An 18,694-nucleotide genomic window follows, 5' to 3' on the forward strand; every position below is an offset into this window, starting at 1 on the left:
CTCTCCTCCTCCGGCACAGGGAGCAGATCTCGGTGGAGAACGTGGTGGAGCTCATGCACCAGGTCTCTCTGGGGATGCTCTACCTGGAGCAGAAGAACTTCGTGCACCGGGACCTGGCGGCCCGGAACGTCCTGCTGGTCAATCAGCACTATGCCAAGATCAGCGACTTCGGCCTTTCCAAAGCCCTGGGCGCCGACGACAACTATTACAAGGTGGGATTTCCGATTGAGAAACGCTTTCTTGCACGGTGAAGTGTTCAGTCTGTCCAAGCAAGGACAGAGGATCAGTGGAATTGGACAATATCAGACATTTACCCATGGGGAACAGAACAATAAAAAATTTGGATTAAAAAATCCTTAAATATTCAAGACAATAACAAAATGACAAGACCGGCAGGGAAACACGTTCCAGCAAACATGAAGCCTTGTAAGAGTTGGCACACAGATGGTTAGAGACTGTGAGAAAGCATTCCCCTTGGTCCATAGCGACCTCACTGCACTCGACTCACGCTGGCTGTGTCACATGACTTATTAACCCCCTGCCCCCAGAATCCGAGCTCCCTCATTGCTTCCCTTCCAGGACGGACAGAGAGGACTTCCTTCCTTCTCAAGATCTTCTCTTCCCCTTCTCTCTTTACTCCTGTAGGCCTAGACACCTTTCACGATCTAGCTCCCCCACCTGACTTACACCACAGCGCCCAGAGTTAAAACACTCTCCTAGACTAGCTTTTCACAACCGCCGTGTAAGTTAAGGGTTTGCAAGTTTGACAGCCATAAAAAACGAAAATGGAGAACTTCTGAGAGTGACTGAGAGCAATAATCGATTCCTTACAGAGTAGGAAGACAAACTCAGATTAAACATTGAAATAGGTTTTGTTTCTAATTTTAATAATTATGTGCTTGGGGAGGGGGGCAGTTTGCCACAAAAGTTTCATATTTATCTAATTGCGTCATGGGATGGAAAATGTTGAGATACTACGCTCCACCTGTCCGGCGCAGACCAGTGAGCCAGGAGTCCCACAGGCCTGTGCATCAGCTCAAGAAGGAAGTCCCTTACAGAGGGTAACTCTCTCTGCTTCCCAGCTCATCCCAAGTGGTCAGAGACCCTCTGCCATAGCAAACAGACAGTTTGGTGTTCCTTCCCAGCTGCAGTCTGGCTGCAAGCTAGATCTCACCCTTGATCACCCTCGCAGACGTGACTAATTCTACAGAGAGCCTTTCTGTTCACCTGGGGTGTGCTACACTCATAGAGCTGCTCTTTTCAATGAGTCCACGGCCACTTTGGCACAGGTCGCTCCGCAGCCGAGACACGGATGTGGGAATGGAGGTGCCGTGTCTGAGTGTGTCTGCCCTGTGTCTGCAGGCTCGTACGGCTGGAAAGTGGCCCCTGAAGTGGTACGCCCCGGAGTGTATCAACTTCCACAAGTTCTCAAGTAAGAGCGATGTGTGGAGTTTCGGCATCACCATGTGGGAGGCCTTCACCTACGGACAGAAGCCTTATAAGGTACGACCGAGCACATGGTTTAGAAATAATTTGTAAGAAGTCTCTTAAACAGTAGATTCCAGAATTAATTAAAATATAACATTATATAGACCATCCTTCTGAGACAGAATTATGCACTCATTTATTAAATATAAATTGTTCTACTGTATGAAGTGTAGTAAATACATTAGTACTATCAGCGATATCAATGACGTTGTATGTGGTAATTATAATGTTCGAGCGACTTTGGTCATTTCAGTTCTCCAACCCCATATATCTCCAGCACTGTAGGTGTACAAATACATACTCTTTGGTTTGTTGTTCCAGAAAATGAAGGGCCCGGAAGTGATCAGCTTCATTGAAGCAGGAAACCGAATGGACTGTCCATCTGTCTGTCCAGAAGAAATGTACACCCTGATGAAAGACTGCTGGATCTACAAGTAAGAGCCGAGAGCACAGGCCAGCTCCAGTGGTCCCACGTCCATCCCAGATCCTCCTCCTCCACATCCCGTCCTTCTCATATCCTGCACAGTCCTTTAAAATCCCTACATGCCGTGTGAAGGCAGTATTGCTACTGGGATAAGCATGGTGACTTTAGTTGCTGCACTGAATGGACGTGCCCCATTGATTTGACAGAATCGAAAAAATATTTTTTATAAAAATAAAATAAAAATATTTTCCGATGCTGTCTTTTTTTTCTTTCTTCCCAGACACGAGGAGCGGCCTGGCTTTTTGATTGTCGAGGAGAGGATGCGGGAGTACTATTACTCCATATCGAAAAAGACGACGCCTGCCACTCCGACCGAGAAGCCCCCAGAGGTCGCCGTCTGAGCCGGGGGGGCCGGGGGGGGGGCAGCCGTGGTGCTGCCGTGCAGCTGCATTGCAGAACCCGGATCCCAGCGCTCCCTTCCTAACCCCCCTGCAGGATCGGCGAGGAGCAGTTCTAGCAATGGGCTGCGACGGCAGAGCCGAGGACGTCTGGCGCTCACCTGTCCTGGGAGAAGAGCTGTCTGGCGCAGTGAGCCATGCAGACCCGACCGGCAGGATCATTTCGTCACCCAGGAAAAACAAAAGGCTTTGTTCTGCTCTAGGACTGTTTCATGCAAATCCTAATCTTTCTATCTGACAAGGCGGGGACACGGGCTTTATTGTGCACAGAGCTGGGCGCACACATGATGTCTTGCACAACATTTTAGCAACATTCGTGTTTTTTTTTCCTCACAGTGAACATTCTGCCCTGTGCTTTTTTTTATTCAAAATAGTTTTCCAAAAGCACCCTAGACACTGCATGGAGACTCCTTTTTATAGACAAGCCACAACAGTCCTTGTCTTCTCTGTAGGAAAACTTCAGGCTGCCCACCCGCTAGAAAATGAATCAGATTGGCTTTTGGACCACAGTCTTGCCTACAGAGAAAACCAGGTCCAAACTGCCTCTCAATAGAGCTTTGGGCAAACTAATACTTGCACAAGCTTTGGAGAAGAATGTTTTCTGTTCCTGACAGTTTTTTTTGTCTTTCTAAATAATTTAGATCTTGTGAACTTCAGTGAGAAGCTCTTTAGCTTAAACAGTATAAAGCTGTTTGTAATTGTAATTGCTGTACATGCATAATTCAACTTTGATATTGTCTTTTTATGCTGATACAACTGCAGTTGCAAAACCTGATGAAATAAGAGTTTATTTATAAAAGCAACTTTATAAAATTACTTTTATAAATCCAGAATACTCCAGGTCACTTAGGGATTTTTATGGTCTGAATGGAGTATCTGCTCCATACGTGTTAAGAATTAATTTCTCTTATGGGTAGAAAAAAAACAAGTATTTTAGTTCTGCACTGTGTTGGACAACAAAGAAGCCCTGTTAGGATCTGTAGATATCAGTTCTAAAGCTGATATAATTCGCCAGCAAGAGACTTCCTTTCAGGTATTGATAAATACTGTGTTTTACTAAAGGCAGGGGACAGCATGTTAGAAAGCAAGAAATAATTGGCTGTGAGGCCATTATTTCACAGTAACCCTTAACAGTGGGCCACATCTCCCATGAATTTCAATGAGTCATGTTCCAGTAGAGCAACACTGAAACTGAAACAGGAGAGCAGAGAGTATTGTTAAGAGGATTATACATTTATGCAAGACCATTAGTCCTCAAACTGGTAGAAAAACCAGAATTCCCTGTGCAGCACAGCAAAAGGAAACAGGAAAAACACCTCCCTCTTCTCCGCTTTGTTTTGGTGTTTCTTCAAACTAAAACCCCTCTCGGTTCCTGTGTTTCATTCTCGCCACCTGGGGCAATGGAGCCGCCCGCGCAGGTCTCGCTGAAGGAGGTCCAGCAGCATGTTGCCCCCGCAGCTGGACAGGGGGCCTGTGGCCCCACAGTCACTGTCGCCACACAGAAGGCCTGCAGGCACAGGCGAGAGAGGACGAGGTGCTTTTCTTTTAAACTACATTTAACCAACTATTATCCAAGCCACTTTGACTGTCTTCATTCCTTCTTGTGATGGATTGAGTCTGATAGGCTGATAATGTACCTGTTAGACTTTTGATTTTTACTGCGATGATTATCAAAGCCCTGTTTACAGTAGCACATATTTGTCTGTGAGCTGCATATTTTCATGCCAAGCCTTAAGATTTTTTTTTAGAAATACAAATTACATGTCTGTCATTACTTCCTTAATACCTGTCTTTATGTATTTTTGCCTTGGGAGGGAATTCTGTTGTTTTTTTTTAAATAAAGATAATTTTGTTTTAATATTCTTAATTTCTCTCCAGTGTTGTATGATAGAGCCAAGGCGATCTGTGTGTATACAGTATTTGCTTAGAGTAAGCAAGTGTAAAGCTCAAAGACCAAATAAGCATTTTCCAGCTACTTCCTGAAAGTTTAAATCATTTTTTCACCCTCACTTTTCACTTTTGTATTCACTTTTCAAAACATGAAATTAAAACACCCCACACAAAATGACAACACCCGATACATTTGTAAGAATTAACAAGGTGTATATACAGCAAATTCGTCTTGGACATTGAAGTCATTCTAAGGGCCCTTCCAGCCCCTATCTCTGTGGCTCTTTTGTGTGCGGAGATCCCTCAGAAAGATATGGGCTTCAATCATTTTCACCAGGGCCACTACCTGCACTGTCACAGCACCGATAACAGGCAGCAGAGGAAAATGAAATGGCTAACCTTAGATTAACATCTCTGCTGACAGAGATACTACTTTGCTGAAGCACACAAAATAACTGATGACTCTGTTAAGGCTAACACAAACACTTCTGACCCACAGCAGCCATAATGTGCTCTGATTTCTGTCTCACCTATATCGCTAAACTGGAATCACCTGCTTAACTGGGTTTAGTGAACATTACAGTCTCGAGAACATTAGGTTCTAGTGGTTAGTTAGGGACAACATGAAGAGGCCACTAAACAGCTTCTACGCCAGCTCTGCTATGCAAAATGTAGTCTCTTCCTGCAGTCCCAGCAATATGTGTCAGCTTTTAGCACATACCTGGCATTTAATTTCCCTTATATTCAGTAACCTTTGCTTCTAGAATCTCGACACAGAGATCAAAATGTACTTTCACAGTCGTCCACAAGAGGGAGCTGCCAACACGTAGATCTTTCTGCTGCTTAGTCATTCTCCTCTACTCCTGCAAGCAGAACAAGGTGAGAGAAGGATCTTTTACCGATCTTCGAAGGCTTAATAATATCCACATGAAGTGTACTCCTCCAGGCATCATGAGGGCTCAAGTCCAATTTAGATCCATCCATCTTCCAATTGGTTCATCCACAATTTAGATTCGTTACGCTTAAGATAAGATAAACTTTATTGTTCCCCAGGGAAGCGTTTTCTGGACACACAGTACTTCTGTACATCTGAATACATCAAGGTGAGATGACATTAAATGTTTTTTAATGAAAATAATTTGCTGTTTTTTTAACAATCAGCAAAACATTTTCTCATCATGTTCAGTGGGTCCTGTACAGGCTTTGGAATCTAAATACAGAGTCATCAGACGAAACAGGCCCAACAGAGAGTACTCATGGTCCCTGGGGCTGCTGTGCCCTGCTTTAAGGCCCATTTGCTCATTAAGGTCTCCAGAGAGTGTTTATGGATTAGAGAACAGACCGAAGCCTTAAAAGTTAAGTCTTAAAACCGATTCTAAAAGGAACAGGAAGGCAGTGTTGTATGTCTGGGACAATCAGGTATTCTTGGCTCATTCTGAAGCCCTGCCTGCAGCGTTCTGCCTGCGGGCCGGACAGAGAAGAAGCAAGTCCACCTGCCCAGCAGCTCTTACAACAGCCCAGCCCAGACAGGACACGAGCAGTTTGAGTTTCCAGGACCTCGGCCTGCAGTTACCTGAGCTCCAGCTGCGACCAGCCGCCACATGCTGTCCGGTGGGCTCTGGTCCAGGAACTCAGTGCCTGTTTCAGGAAGAAGCAGGTCTGCACACGAAGCTGCTTCTCGGGTTCGTTAGTGACATAAGCTCGGTGGGGAATGCAGGCCGGCGGGGTTTTCCTGAGGGTTTTCCCACAGCAGGAGGAATGAACTACTTCCCCAAACGGGCTGAAAGGCCAAGCAGCAGAAGATTCCCGGCTTGTCATTTTCAACACCGTTCCGCGCCGTGTGGGAACGTCTGCTGTCCTCTCTGAATGGCAATGTGGTCAGGGTGATTCCCAGTGTGATTGTACCTCCAGTTCTGCCCACGTGCCTGTCGGACAGGAGCTGACCACCTGTGGCATTCAGAAAAGAAATGCTGACGTGTCCCCAGCAGAGTCGATCCTCTCATCTTCATCAAAGCAGAAACCATCACTATAAAATGACAGAACCTATTCTTGGACAGAATGACAAAATAAATCTGTTTAGCTTATTTAAGTATTGAATGGCCTGGCTGTGCTGTCCAGAAGAATGGGTGATTCTCAGAAGTGCGCTGTCTTGAGTCTCGTGGTGCCGTGGGCCCGCCAAGTCCCTCGCACTGGGGTCCAGAGCTGAAGGGGGCACATCTTTGTGCTTTCTCACCGAAGAGCCAAAGACCCTTGGCTTCAGCCAATAAAAGGGGCCCTTAGTCTCACAGCGGTCCAGCTGCAGGACCTACAGTGTCCTACATGAGACGCATGTTGCTTGAATGGACCCGTTGGGTTTGCCAGCAGACACATCGACATGTAAGCTGAATATTAATTATTGCTAAGTGGAAGTTTATGGTTACTTCTAGGCAGCAACCATTGTTATGTGTAACCAAACTAGCAGTATTGTGAATATGGGACAAGTAAAGGTTTATTCCATGCTGAAAAGAGAAGAGAAACACAAGGTTTCGGCTGTGGAGCCTTCTCCTGGTGTGGAATTGTGAATATTTTGTATTGGCACGACTGTATGTCTTCTAGTTTTTGCTCATAGTTTACTGTTATTTGCTGTACATGATGAAATTGGCGTTAGTTAATGCATCTTCCTGATTCACAGACTCTTCGCAGGAGGCCCACCCAAGCTGTTTTTCTGCCCAAATCATCTGATCACTTCAAGGACAGTAAACCGACAACGTCATTCCGTCTGTGTTAGTCTCCCGGTGAACTGGTTTCCAGTCCGAGGCACCTTGCAAGGCCGCCCTGGGTCAATTGCAAGAGGGCCGACCTGCAAGATCCTGTCTAAGCAGGTTCTGTTCTTCTGGGCTGGAGCTGTTTTAACGGCCAGAACCGCCGAGGCACCGGGGACGGAAACTTTGAGCTCCCCAAGAAAGCGCAGCGGCGCCATCGCACGTCCTCCGGCTCAGCGGCGACCGCAGATGATCACCCGTGAGGGAGCAGGTAAAGGCTAATTCTCTGCTGAAAGATAAGGAGTAGAGACTCAATGTTTCGGCCGTGGGGCCTTCTTCGGGTGTGCAGAAGAGGAAGACTCCGCAGCCGGGACGCTGCGTCTCTTTCCCTTTCAGCAGGGGATGAACCTTTAGCAGTTCCTCGGCAGCCCGCGCCTGCTTGGACATAATCACCCGTGTCTGCGTGCGTGACTGGACAGTGCAGCCCCGAGAAGGCTGTCCGTGGGGAGCCCCCCCTCGCCGCGGCGCTGTCGCTTTAAGCCCGTGACGTGTCGGGGGAGGAAGTGAGCCGCTGCGCACGGGGAGGGGCCTCGCCGGTCGCGCTCGGCGGAGGGGAAGGAGAATGTGCAAAGTCTCTCGTAATTCAAACTCCGGCTGGTGCTGTTCGGGCTCGCAGCTGCGCTGAAGGAGCACCCTGGTGTCGGCAGCAAGGGAGGCGAGCCGCCGGACGAGAACGCGAGTCGCCCGGGGAAGACCGGCGCCCTCTGAGCCTCCAAGTAGGTGAGAAAACAAAAAGTACAGGAAAAGAAAGTGAAAACGTCGTATTGACCCAGAATTTTAAAAAAATGTTTTTTTGATTCTCACTAAGGAAAAGGGGAAGCCGATAATTGTGTTGAGTAATTCGTTTGGCATTATTGACGTTCGCAGGTAGAGCTTTCTTTTTTATTTCCGTGCCTTGTGGCAGTTGACTTTTTTTTTTGTAAGCAAAAGTTTTTTTTTTCCTCTGCGTCCTGCATGCACCGGTCTCGCGTACGGGTGAAGTAGCGCTTCTTTCACGCCCCGGAACACATCCTGTCTGTGGATTTCCGAAATCTCGACCTCCCCCGGCTCGCGCTGGCGGGCACACGCACCCGCTGTGCCGGCCGGCCGGCTGCCCGCTCGCCCGCGACACGCGTGGCCGGGCTGCCCACGGCGTGGTCGCGCCGCTGGAGTTACTGTGCAGCACTGGGTGGGTGGCTGGCCGTCTCCCGCAGGAACGTGTTGCTGCTCGACTGGAGCTGTGATCGCATCGCCCTCCCGCTGAGTGTTGTGAACCCCGTGCATCGGCGTATTTGTTTTAAACATAAAAAAAAAAACATCACTCTTTCGCTACCCAGTGGGTGACTAAAGTCGCACAGGGCTAAAGTAGAGTTACTTTTGAGAATCCGTCTTCCGTTCACAGCACAGAGGGGGAAAACAGGTTGATAAGAGTAAAGAAAGGACCGGTCACTCTTGCCGGTGGAAAGCAGCAGACCCCTGCTGGGCACCAGGGCAGCGTGTGGGGAGGACGCGTCACGCAGGCTGCGCAGAGTGGGCCTGGCGTGACCAAGTCCCGCAGTGGCTTGTGTCGGGTGTGAAGCAGCTCAAACGCAAGCCCGCGGTTAGCAGTGCGAAGACGGCCGAGCAGCCTGCGGGTGTTGCTGTGAAGAAGCTGTAGCCGGGAGCAGTCGGGCCGCTGGAGCGCTGAAACGGGCTCATGATCTCCCCCCCTCTGCTGGCGCTGGCTCCATCCCCGTCCTGTGCTCTTGGACCGTTCGGCAGCCTTTAACATCCTGGTTCTTGGCCTGGAGTGTCTCCTGCCTTGCTGACGGGCAGGTGTGTTAGCCCCGGAGACCCTGATCCCCCCCCGATCCAGCCCCTGTCCGCCCTGCGGCCCGGGGGCTCGGGCCTCAGCCCCCGCCCTCTCGGTAAGTGCACCCTGCCATGAGCCCAGAGCTCAAGGAAATCCGCGTTCGACTTCCACTGGGATCTGCTGTGCCTGCCGGACTCCTCGTGTTGCTCGTTCGGCTCCGGCCAGATGTCCTGGAGGTGTACAGCTGTGGCTCGATTTAAAACCATCTCCGGTTAAACGAGCACAAGCCCAAGATTTTGCCCCATCAAGTCTCTAAATCGCACTTCTGGTGAGAAATAGTTTCCTCAAATTCTGTAAAAAAAAGCATCCTGCGGGCTCCGGGCCCCACAGTGGCGGCGTCCTGCGGGCTCCGGGCCCCACAGTGGCGGCGTCCTGCGGGCTCCGGGCCCCACACTGCTACAGAGCTGTAGGCCCTTGGTACTGGAATAAACGTCCTGCTCATATGGAAGCCTTTGTTGGTGTCTTGCTTCAAAGCGTAGTTGGTTTTGATGGCCTTCTTTCTATTCTTAATATAATTCTTTAATTTCACATTTATACAGGCTCCTATTGTACTGCACCTTTTATATGCATCATTAACTGTGTGCCGGGTGCAGTGAGAATGCCCTGTGGTTGAAAAGTGCTGTGTGAGAAGAAACCCGATTGACTGCAGTTGAATTTTGGGCACACTGTAGCTCTTCCCCCTTTGACATTTTAATGTGAGTTTTTCCCTTGCAGACTGCATTGTCTGCTCTAAAGCATTAACACAGAATCATTCTTAATCCTGCACCTGATGTCCTGAGGAAAATGCTCGTGCCCCAAGTGCGAACGTTTATCTCCTCAAAAAGCCCTTCAGGATTCTGAACGGAATCTGAACAGGTGTCGCATCAGTTCCGTTTGGGCCTGAACAAAGCAGCTCTTCTCCCTAAACTTTTAAGGTCCGCTCCAGAAGGGTTTTTATACCCGTCTTCCAGTTCTGGGACTGGTACTGAAACTGCTGGGAATGGTGTGTAGTCTTCATTGGTCGGTGTGTGTTAAACTCCTTCTCCTGACTCCAAATGATCCTTCCAGCCAGCAGTACGTCCATCAACCTGTTGTTTCATTGTTTTATCCAGCACAGGGTCACAGGGGAGCTGGAGCCTATCCCAGCAAGCAACAGGCACGAGGCAGGGTGCACACAGACACACACACACTCCCACCAGGGCCAGCCTTCCCAGAAGCAGATTGATTTACCAGTTTGTCTTTGGGCTGAGGGAGGAAACCCATGCAAATGCATGGAGAACATACAAACTCCACACAGACAGCTCCCCAGGTGTTTAACTCGGGGCCTCAGCGCTGGGCGGCAGTAATGCTGGCCACTGCGCCACCGTGCTGCTCGCCAGCAGTACAGCGTCTTGGCGTTGTGACCACCGGGCTGGGCGCTCATCACGCCCTCTGACTCGGGACCGCCTCTCTCCCTCGCCGTCTCTCCCAGGTCCCATGTGCAGCCCGAGGAAGAGCTGTTCGCCTTCGCCATCGGAGTGAGGCTCACCCGCCCTCTCGCCCTTCCCATCGCCCTGGTCTCTCGCCCACCACCGCCACCATGTCCCTGGCGCTCAAGCAGGTCTTCAACAAGGACAAGACCTTCCGGCCCAAGCGCAAGTTCGAGCCGGGCACGCAGCGCTTCGAGCTGCACAAGAAGGCGCAGGCCTCCCTGAACGCGGGGCTGGACCTCAAGCAGGCTGTGCAGCTGCCCGCGGGCGAGAACCTGCACGACTGGGTGGCCGTGCACGTGGTGGACTTCTTCAACCGCGTCAACCTCATCTACGGCACCATCTGCGAGTCCTGCACCGACCAGTCATGCCCCGTCATGTCTGGCGGGCCCCGGTACGAGTACCGCTGGCAGGACGAGCACAAGTACAAGAAGCCCACCGCCCTGCCCGCCCCCAGGTACATGAGCCTGCTGATGGACTGGATCGAGGTGCAGATCAACAACGAGGACATCTTCCCCACCAACATTGGTAAGGTGTCTCGGGGGGCGGGGCTGGGGTGGAGTCATATGAGTGGGAGAGGCTGTGGGTGGGGCTGGGGGCGGGACAGCAGCACAGGGTGAATTTAAATTCCTAGGAAAGTAAACAAACAGATTCGAAGACATATTCCCTCCATACGCTCTTGTGAATTGTGAATTAGAAGGATGACATCTTCTTAATTGCACTTGAAAGTTTTTTAATATTTACATTTTTAAAAATTTTTTTTTTACTCCTTTAATTTGACGCCACCCTTTAACCTGGCACCTGGTGTGACAGCCTAGGGTCTAGAGACGCTGTATTGCTGACCAGGGTCTGCAAAGCCATCTCTTACAGTCCCCTTAAATATTTTCCTTTTACTGAACCTCTGTAAATGCAGTTTCTGTAGCTGAAAATAGGACAAGACGCGCTCCTCTCTATAGCACATCTGAAAATAAACCTCTGTTCCAGGTTACGTCTTGACTGGCCAAAATTAGCACTGCTATGTTTGAAGCAGTTCTCTAGAAGCGCTTCTGAAATGCACCATGTACTTTAGCTGTACCAAAAATAAGTCATTCTCATTCACCTAGTCTGTTGGAAACTCTTCTTATTGTTCTGTGATGGATAAAAGGTGTCAGTTGCCAGTGAGATTTTAGTTTAGCAGAGTAGTAGCAGAGCTGAAAGCAGCACAAAGAGCCCCTCGGAACTCCATGCTGGGAATGAGAGAGGTTATGTCCAGCAGGGGTGGTACAGGAAACCTCTGGCTGATTCCAGCATCTGTCCTGAACGTGTAATGGATCCAGACAAAGAGAAGAGCCACAGAATCCCACCTGAACGGTATTCTGTAAAAAATGGCTTCGATATGTCTCGGGTTTTTCAGAATCCATCTTGCAAGGATTTGGGGGTCTAAGTGTCTGTGGCTGGGAGTGCGGTCCCTGTACCCAGACAGCAATCGTACTGACCCTGGAATGACACAGGCGTGGAGTCCTTTGACAGGACCAGTTCTATAGTTGCATCACAATTAGAGCGACTGCCTCTTCATAATCAAAACCATTTAAAACACCAGTCCTGATGGCTTTACATTTCATTTCTAATACTATATCAGATGGTTTGCAAAGGAAGCACCATATATTAGCGCGCAGATATATCGATCTAGTCTTCGATCTAGCTGCAGAGGCTGACGGGTGAATTATACCGCTTGCTGCGTACGCTCTTGAAGAAGAGAGCGCTGTCTGCCACTCCTGTGATCTTGGCAGGCTGGAGTCTGCTGCAGTGAGGGGTCAAGCCTTGTGATCATGTTTCGGATCAGGCCGAACGTCACGTGGCCTGCCTCCTGCTTCAGTCAGCTGCCTGGCTGTGCCGGTTGGCCTGACTCAGTGCTGTGTGCAAATATAGCAGCTGTCCAGCAGCGCGGATGTTGGCTGGCACAGAATGATGATGTCATCATAAATTGACATTGCATACCTGGTGCTTTCGTCTTAACCGGGGTCGTTCTTTTGGAAATTTAAAGACACGGGTACAATCTTCAATTTCCTCTTCCTTAGTCTGACACCTTCCCGGTTACAGTAGGCTTCTGATCTTGTGATCCAGCAGTGCTGTATACATCTGGTCTCTGGAGCGGGAGCGAGCACTGCGCGGGGTGGCTGGGAATGAGGCTGCACCGGTTTGAGCCATTTCGGGTTTCCCACACGACGCCTTGTGCACTCGGCCTGCGTCAGGGGCTGGGAGTGATCGCAGGCTCATCACGGAGAATCCCCAAACTAATGCCTTGCATTCAGCAGGGGATGCACTTCAGTCTCCACTGCAGTGCAGGCCCACCTGGGTGACGGGCGTCAAGCGTCCTGTAGCAGCCACGACACTGGTCACCAGCTCAGGTAGAGACATGAGCAAGCTCCCCCCCAGCTGAATGAAGGGGGATGATGAGGGAGGCCAGATTTCACAAGCCAAGAGTAGAATTTAGCCAAAAGCGCCATGACATCTTATAGACCCAGTACTTAGGACCTCAGGCCTTTACTGGGGCACTGGACTGGAAATTCTGATCCAGAGGGAAGAGGGATCCATCTACCCGTCCCCTGATACTTGTTACAAATAACTCGTGTTCTAATATATTGAACTTGCCGGAGTTCAAGGTGCCTAAAGTTTTGGATTTCTTGTTTTCTTGAAAATGAGTTATATTTTTCTAAAGCTTGCAGCCAGCACTTTTCTGTACTGAGATTAAGTCACGGATTAATGGAGGTCAGCTGCATTATCTTTTCACTTTGCGTTGTGTAACTGTTCTGCGTCATTACTTCGTCTTCAAGTTCCTGTGACTCACTCCCCACTGTGCTCGGTGTCGCTGTCAGGGCAGCAGGGCTGGGCTCTGGGTCAGGTGTTGTCAGACTGGACCATTATTGAATTAGAGGATCGTAAAGGTTTCACATACAGCTCCATGATTTCCGAAGTTGATATGAGACCGCGGTTGATGTACGGTCAAGTGCAGATGTTATTTAAAGGTTTAAAGATTTTGTTTTTGTAATTTGAGGAGATTTGCACAAGAATGTTACCTTTATTTGAACCGGATCCGAAAGTTACAGAAATCAGCTTCTGCCGTCTTGGAATATTGAAATTCAGGGAAGACGGCTCCTTCCCAGAAATCGGTGGAAAGGATTGCAGGGTGCGTAATTCGTTTTAGAGGAAGTGGACAAATAAAAATAACTCTGGAAAGTTCAATACTTTTTTGCTTATAATATTGAATTGAAAGTATACTACAGTACAAAAGCCCGGTTAATAACTTCACCTGTTGGCTGTTTTCCCAGGAAAACTGGTTTGTCGTGTGTTCAGACAATCACCCTGTTTTCTGCGGCAGGTGATTTTACATGCTGCATTGTTGTTGTTGTTGTTTTTTTTTCGTATTTCTAACATCACCCCAAAAGCAAGATTTGGAATGTGAGAAAGCAAACAAAAAATAACAAACCAGGAGAAGCATGGGTCTCCTCGGACAGAGGCTACAGGAGCTGCGGTTCGGCGGGTCTCTTGTAAGAGGCCTCTGGAGAGACCTTGGGGAGCGCGGTGGAACTGGAGCCCTGACGAGACGAGCTCTGTTTAATGTTTCATGCTGCTCTCGCTGTATCTCCGGCAGCAGGAGGGCTGAACGGTTCTTGGAAGGGTGGCTTCCTGGAAAAATCGGGCACAGCGGTGAGCTGGCATTGATCCTGCCAAAGGAAAATTTGCACCCATAGGACTAAGCCTTTTTCGGATGTGGTCTTCCTTTGAGATCCTTGTGATCATTGGTTTTCTTGACACCTCGTCTAATTACCAACCAAGATCAAGTTGAGTAGCTGGTTAAAGTCTGTTCATTGACTGGGGACAAGTATTCAGCACAGCTTGTCCTAGCTCTGCCCTGTCTTGAGCCAGGAAAGCCTGAGAACGTCGTGGCGCCGCCCTGTCGATGGTGCCCCGCAGCTTGGTGAGCTCTGGTCACCACTGGCTAGTGGCCCGAGACCCAGGCTCGAACCCGGGACGCTTGAATCGGAGAGCTCAACCGGGCACCCCCCAGCAAGCACCATGAGTGGGTGAGTTATTCATCGGGTGCAACTCTCTCCTTCACAGGTACGCCCTTTCCCAAGTCCTTCATGCAGGTGGCAAAGAAGATCTTGTCTCGGCTCTTCCGGGTCTTTGTCCACGTCTACATCCACCACTTCGACCGGGTCAGCCAGATGGGGGCCGAGGCCCACGTCAACACCTGCTACAAGCACTTCTTCTACTTTGTCACCGAGTTCAACCTCATAGACCACAAGGAGCTGGAGCCCCTGGTGAGCAGGTCTCTTGTCTTTTGTCTCTTTCGCTCCGAGGTCTGAGAAATCAGATGCAGAGACTGAAAACGGAGTGGAGGAGAGAAGGAGGGGGTGTAGTGCAGCGATCACGGGTCTGGACGCCCGACTGGAGGGTTGTGGGTTCGAATCCCAGGGGGGAACGCTGCGGCTGCCCCCCTGAGCAGGGTACTGGACCCTTACCCCGTCTGCGCCAGCAAGCCCGGCCGTGCAGAAGTGCGCTGGCGAAAAAAAAGCTAAATGCATGACTGCGTCCTCTCAAAGTCACCCGAGTTAAAAAGGTTTCAAAAATGATGCTCTTTTTAAACAAATTTTAGACTCGCTGAATAGTGTTTTGTTTCACATGCCCATCTGGTTCGCCAGTCGTGTGCCTGTCAGATCTGCCCTTGTGGCTGCAGGCACGGCAGCCTCATGGGACAGGAAGAGGAAGTGCTGACTCCGCCCCTGAGCCACTCATCTGCTCACAGTCGGCGCGGCCGTCGCACCCTTGAGTTAACCCTGTCTTCCTCTCTGGGTTCCTCTTGCAGAAAGAAATGACGTCCCGGATTTGCCACTGAGAACAGCTGATTCCTGCCTTCGTCTTGAGCTGTGTTGGGGGGGGTTGGTAGCCGAAAATACATTCCATTTCATAGCAGCTTTCATAGGAGACCGCTTGGAAGACTGAAAAAGACAAAGATTTTATTTTTATAAATACTGTCTGTTTATAGGGAGAGAATTTCTGCTAATCCTCTGCTTGGTAGAGATGAGATGTTTATCAGAGTTCAGTATTAAGCAGTTTTAAGTTTTCGTTTTTTAATGGGAGCCTACCACGGAATTCCACCAATTCATGTTTTTATTTATGTTTTAAGAAGTACGATTATCTCGGTTTCAGACAGTTCCTCGCTGAAGAAGCACAATGAGACCTTACGATTGTGTCACTGCATTCTGAAGCCTGGGGTTCATTAACAGAGCAGAAAGGGGGGTACGGGTTGTGTGTTTCAGGCTTTCAAGATAAGACAAAGTTAAAAGTTCATGTAAAGGATTGCCTAGTGCTAAATTGTCCTTCTCCAAACATTTTTGTTCAGTGACTTAGAAAGTAAATGTTTTTCAGACAGCTATTTTGCCAGTTAGCTGTTCTAGGTTTATTAAACTCTCATCCATCCTACCAAGATGAAATTAATATTTAGAGTAGATTAATTAAGCGAAGGCCCTGGGTGCGATTGCTTATGTCCACAAGTGCACAGGCCTCTGCACAGTCATTTGGACTGTGTAGAAATGTGACCGTGAAACTCCTAGGATGGACTAGAGTTCTGTAAACTTAGAAAAAATGTGGATGTTTAAACACTTTAATGAGAGTTTAACGAGTTCCTAAATGTAGTAGTGAAAACGCTTTCAGAGAGGGAGAGAGCCGTGACTCATTTCTGTAACCAGATGTATATGAGCTGTATTGTTTAATGGCAGCTCCCTGGTGCTCTCAGATTGGTGTACAAGCTCACTATGTGCTGCCCTCCTCCAGAGTGGCAGTAGGCGACTGAAGGGTTTGAGTAGCAATCTGAAATGTTCTGGAGTTAAGAATGCTCTGCTAGGAAGGACGACAAGGAATATACAGTAAGGTGCATTCTGTACCTGCAGCTTTTAAGCATGCACCTTTTTAAAAAAAGTAAAGTCGACAAATATATGATTGCAAACCCACTGGATTTCTTGTTTTTGGCAATGACTCTCCTGTACTCTGACACATCTGCTGGGCAGAGCTGGGCATCTTTGTCTGCAGCTTCTGGAGAGGGTGCAAGCTGGAGAGACACAGCCTTGGCTGATGTTGCTGCAAGGCTACGTTCACCTGGTAGGGGGCGCTGTTGTGCCTGATCCTAGCCCTGCATCATGCACCACTGTGGGGAGAATTCCAGTTGTAGGATAGATCTTTCAGCAGCCCAAGACAACATTTAGACAAATGCACTTGGGTTAACTCTTAATTCTTTAAGCAATAATATTTTTTTTTTCATTTTCTATCTGTTACATTTGAGGTGTTGATCCTCAAAAAATATATTCCATGTTTTCTTTCTAAAATAGCATTCAGCAGGTTCTCGGTCATCTTGCATTTTAAGTGCTCTTAGGGTAGTGCGCAGCTGTGTAGTTCACATTTCACATCAACAGATCCGAGGCTTGGGATTCCTTCTTTTCTTGATCATAGTGAACTTATTGACGTATTTACAAGGACAACTGACACTTCCTTCTGGCAAACATTCTTGCTACTAGTTCAGAGCAGTAGCCGTTTTTATTGATGGGTTCCTTCCACCAGCCTGGACACAAATGCAGCTAATGAAATATTGACTTTTCAAGTTCACAGCGAGGCCATGGTGACCCTGTTCAGGGACCTCCTGGACCGGTAACACCAGCTTCTTGCGTATGTGTGACGGGTGCTCGGTCGCAAAATGTTTAGTGTGAGTAGGCTTCAAGGGAGTGACATTAGTTCTGTACCAAGCACAAGCACTGTGCCACTGGGCCCTGTTACACAGGACCTGTCCTTGAACACTAGCTTCTATCAATTTTTATAAAGGCATGCTGTTCAACTATGAGCTGACTTGCCCCTAATAAGAAAACAGTCAGCTCATGGTGTTTGAAATATATTGCTGTATTCAGCCCTTGGTACAGTGGAGAGCACTGCGAGAAGGGGTTGAAGAGGCCACGGAGAATGGTACGATTGTCATTGTGGCAGCACAGTGAATAATTGAAAGCAGAGATGCAGTATCTAGCATTCCAGTGTGAGCTACAAAGAGCCTTTATACTCAAAAGCCGTTACTAACCATCTTTAAACTGTGCGCCCCCAAGCAGTACTCTTCCTTTCCTCTGGAGTGGCTCGGGGGAAGGGAAATTGGAAGCCCTGTCACCAGCATGATCTTCAGTCACGAGGAAGCAGGAGCCAGAACTCCACAGGAACGAGTCACGTCCGCTGGTTCAGCTGTTAATCCTTTTTCTAGTCTGAGGCTTTCCGTTGTGGAATGAACTTGTTCCTGCACTCCTTTCTTGAGCCTGACCTGAAACGGCTCAGCCAGTGGTTTTAGAAATAGTTCTTCCCGAGCAGAAATTGAGCCGATTTCTGATACTCCAGCATCCCCCTTCCACCCTCTGAACACTCTGTTACTGCCTGTATTATCCAGCAAAGGTGGCGTAGTGATTAGAAAGCAATTGTTCCATCATTGATTGCTTTCTCAAAGGGCTTGCTGATCTCTCTTTTTTTTCCACTTGGAGTGGAAACAGACTGCGTTTACCTGTAAGACCACTCTGCTCTAGAGCTTCCAGGGCTGTCCAAACGAGAACAAGACGACCAGCTTCAGAGAAAGCCTACAGATCGCTGACAGCCAGCACTGTAGCCCAGGCAAACGCTCTTGAGGAGGTTTGCAGTCCTCAAATTCCCAATACAAGAAGTTGTATATGACCTATAAAAAGGGATCTTATCTTTTGGTTTTTAACGCCTAGAAGATGAAGTGTCTTTTTAATGGACAAGGTGGGACTCTCACCTGCTGTCTGTGGCCTGTCACTGCTGTAGTGCGCTTCAGAACCGTGGGCCCACACCTGCTTGAACAGAGGCTGTTGGACTCTCTGCTCTGTGCTCGGGTTGCCCTGTCCTGGGCAGGAGAATGTTTTTCAGCTGTGTTACAAAACGTGTGTATTTGAATCTTTGCTTCATGTTGTCATTTTCCCTTTTATATATTAAAATGCTATTTTATAAATGGATTCAGTCTCTGTGGTTCTCCTAAAGGGGTTGATTCGCTGGGCTGTACTCTGGTTCTCCAAATTTTATAGGGAGGGGGGAGGTTCAAAATCTTTTTTGCATGTGTAAAGTGACTTCCTTTGGAAAAGTACATTTACATTTGGCTTGAAGACCATTTTGGTGAACTAGTTTCAGTTCCTTTGGAATTAGAAGAGTTGGAGCATGTTTTCCACTAGCTACAAAATCTAAAATCTTACACCTCTGCATGTATTTAGTCTCTTCACATTTTAAAGGTTATCTTAAATACCTGAAGAGTACATAAAGTGATTCTTACTAGGCAGACC

The 18,694-nt window shown here is 48.4% G+C and overlaps 2 protein-coding genes across 5 annotated transcripts in view; both read left to right on the forward strand.

The window, feature by feature from the left end:
- The window catches only part of zap70 (zeta chain of T cell receptor associated protein kinase 70), a 28,333-nt gene extending 24,879 nt beyond the window's left edge, over window positions 1-3,454 (forward strand). For all 3 annotated transcript variants that reach the window (XM_015365811.2, XM_015365810.2, XM_015365812.2), the window contains 4 exons: window positions 20-212; window positions 1,363-1,503; window positions 1,810-1,922; window positions 2,193-3,454. In XM_015365811.2, coding sequence (XP_015221297.1) covers window positions 20-212; window positions 1,363-1,503; window positions 1,810-1,922; window positions 2,193-2,313 — 568 coding nt within the window. In that variant the 3' untranslated portion in view covers window positions 2,314-3,454. The remainder of the gene's footprint in view (window positions 1-19; window positions 213-1,362; window positions 1,504-1,809; window positions 1,923-2,192) is intronic.
- Window positions 3,455-7,565: 4,111 nt separating this feature from the next.
- On the forward strand, window positions 7,566-18,373 carry mob3a (MOB kinase activator 3A). 2 transcript variants are annotated; one of them, XM_006639784.3, is made up of 4 exons: window positions 7,566-7,781; window positions 10,343-10,868; window positions 14,442-14,644; window positions 15,190-18,373. In XM_006639784.3, the coding sequence occupies exons 2-4, from the start codon at window positions 10,451-10,453 to the stop codon at window positions 15,217-15,219; spliced, it is 651 nt and encodes a 216-aa protein (XP_006639847.1). In that variant the 5' UTR covers window positions 7,566-7,781; window positions 10,343-10,450; the 3' UTR covers window positions 15,220-18,373. The 2 variants fall into 2 exon arrangements, with proteins under 2 accessions (XP_006639847.1, XP_015221198.1); XM_015365712.2 differs by having other exon boundaries at window positions 7,566-7,777.
- Window positions 18,374-18,694: the final 321 nt, after the last annotated feature.

The sequence above is a fragment of the Lepisosteus oculatus genome, chromosome 29, assembly GCF_040954835.1.
Source record: "Lepisosteus oculatus isolate fLepOcu1 chromosome 29, fLepOcu1.hap2, whole genome shotgun sequence".
Classification (NCBI taxonomy): Eukaryota; Metazoa; Chordata; class Actinopteri; order Semionotiformes; family Lepisosteidae; genus Lepisosteus; species Lepisosteus oculatus.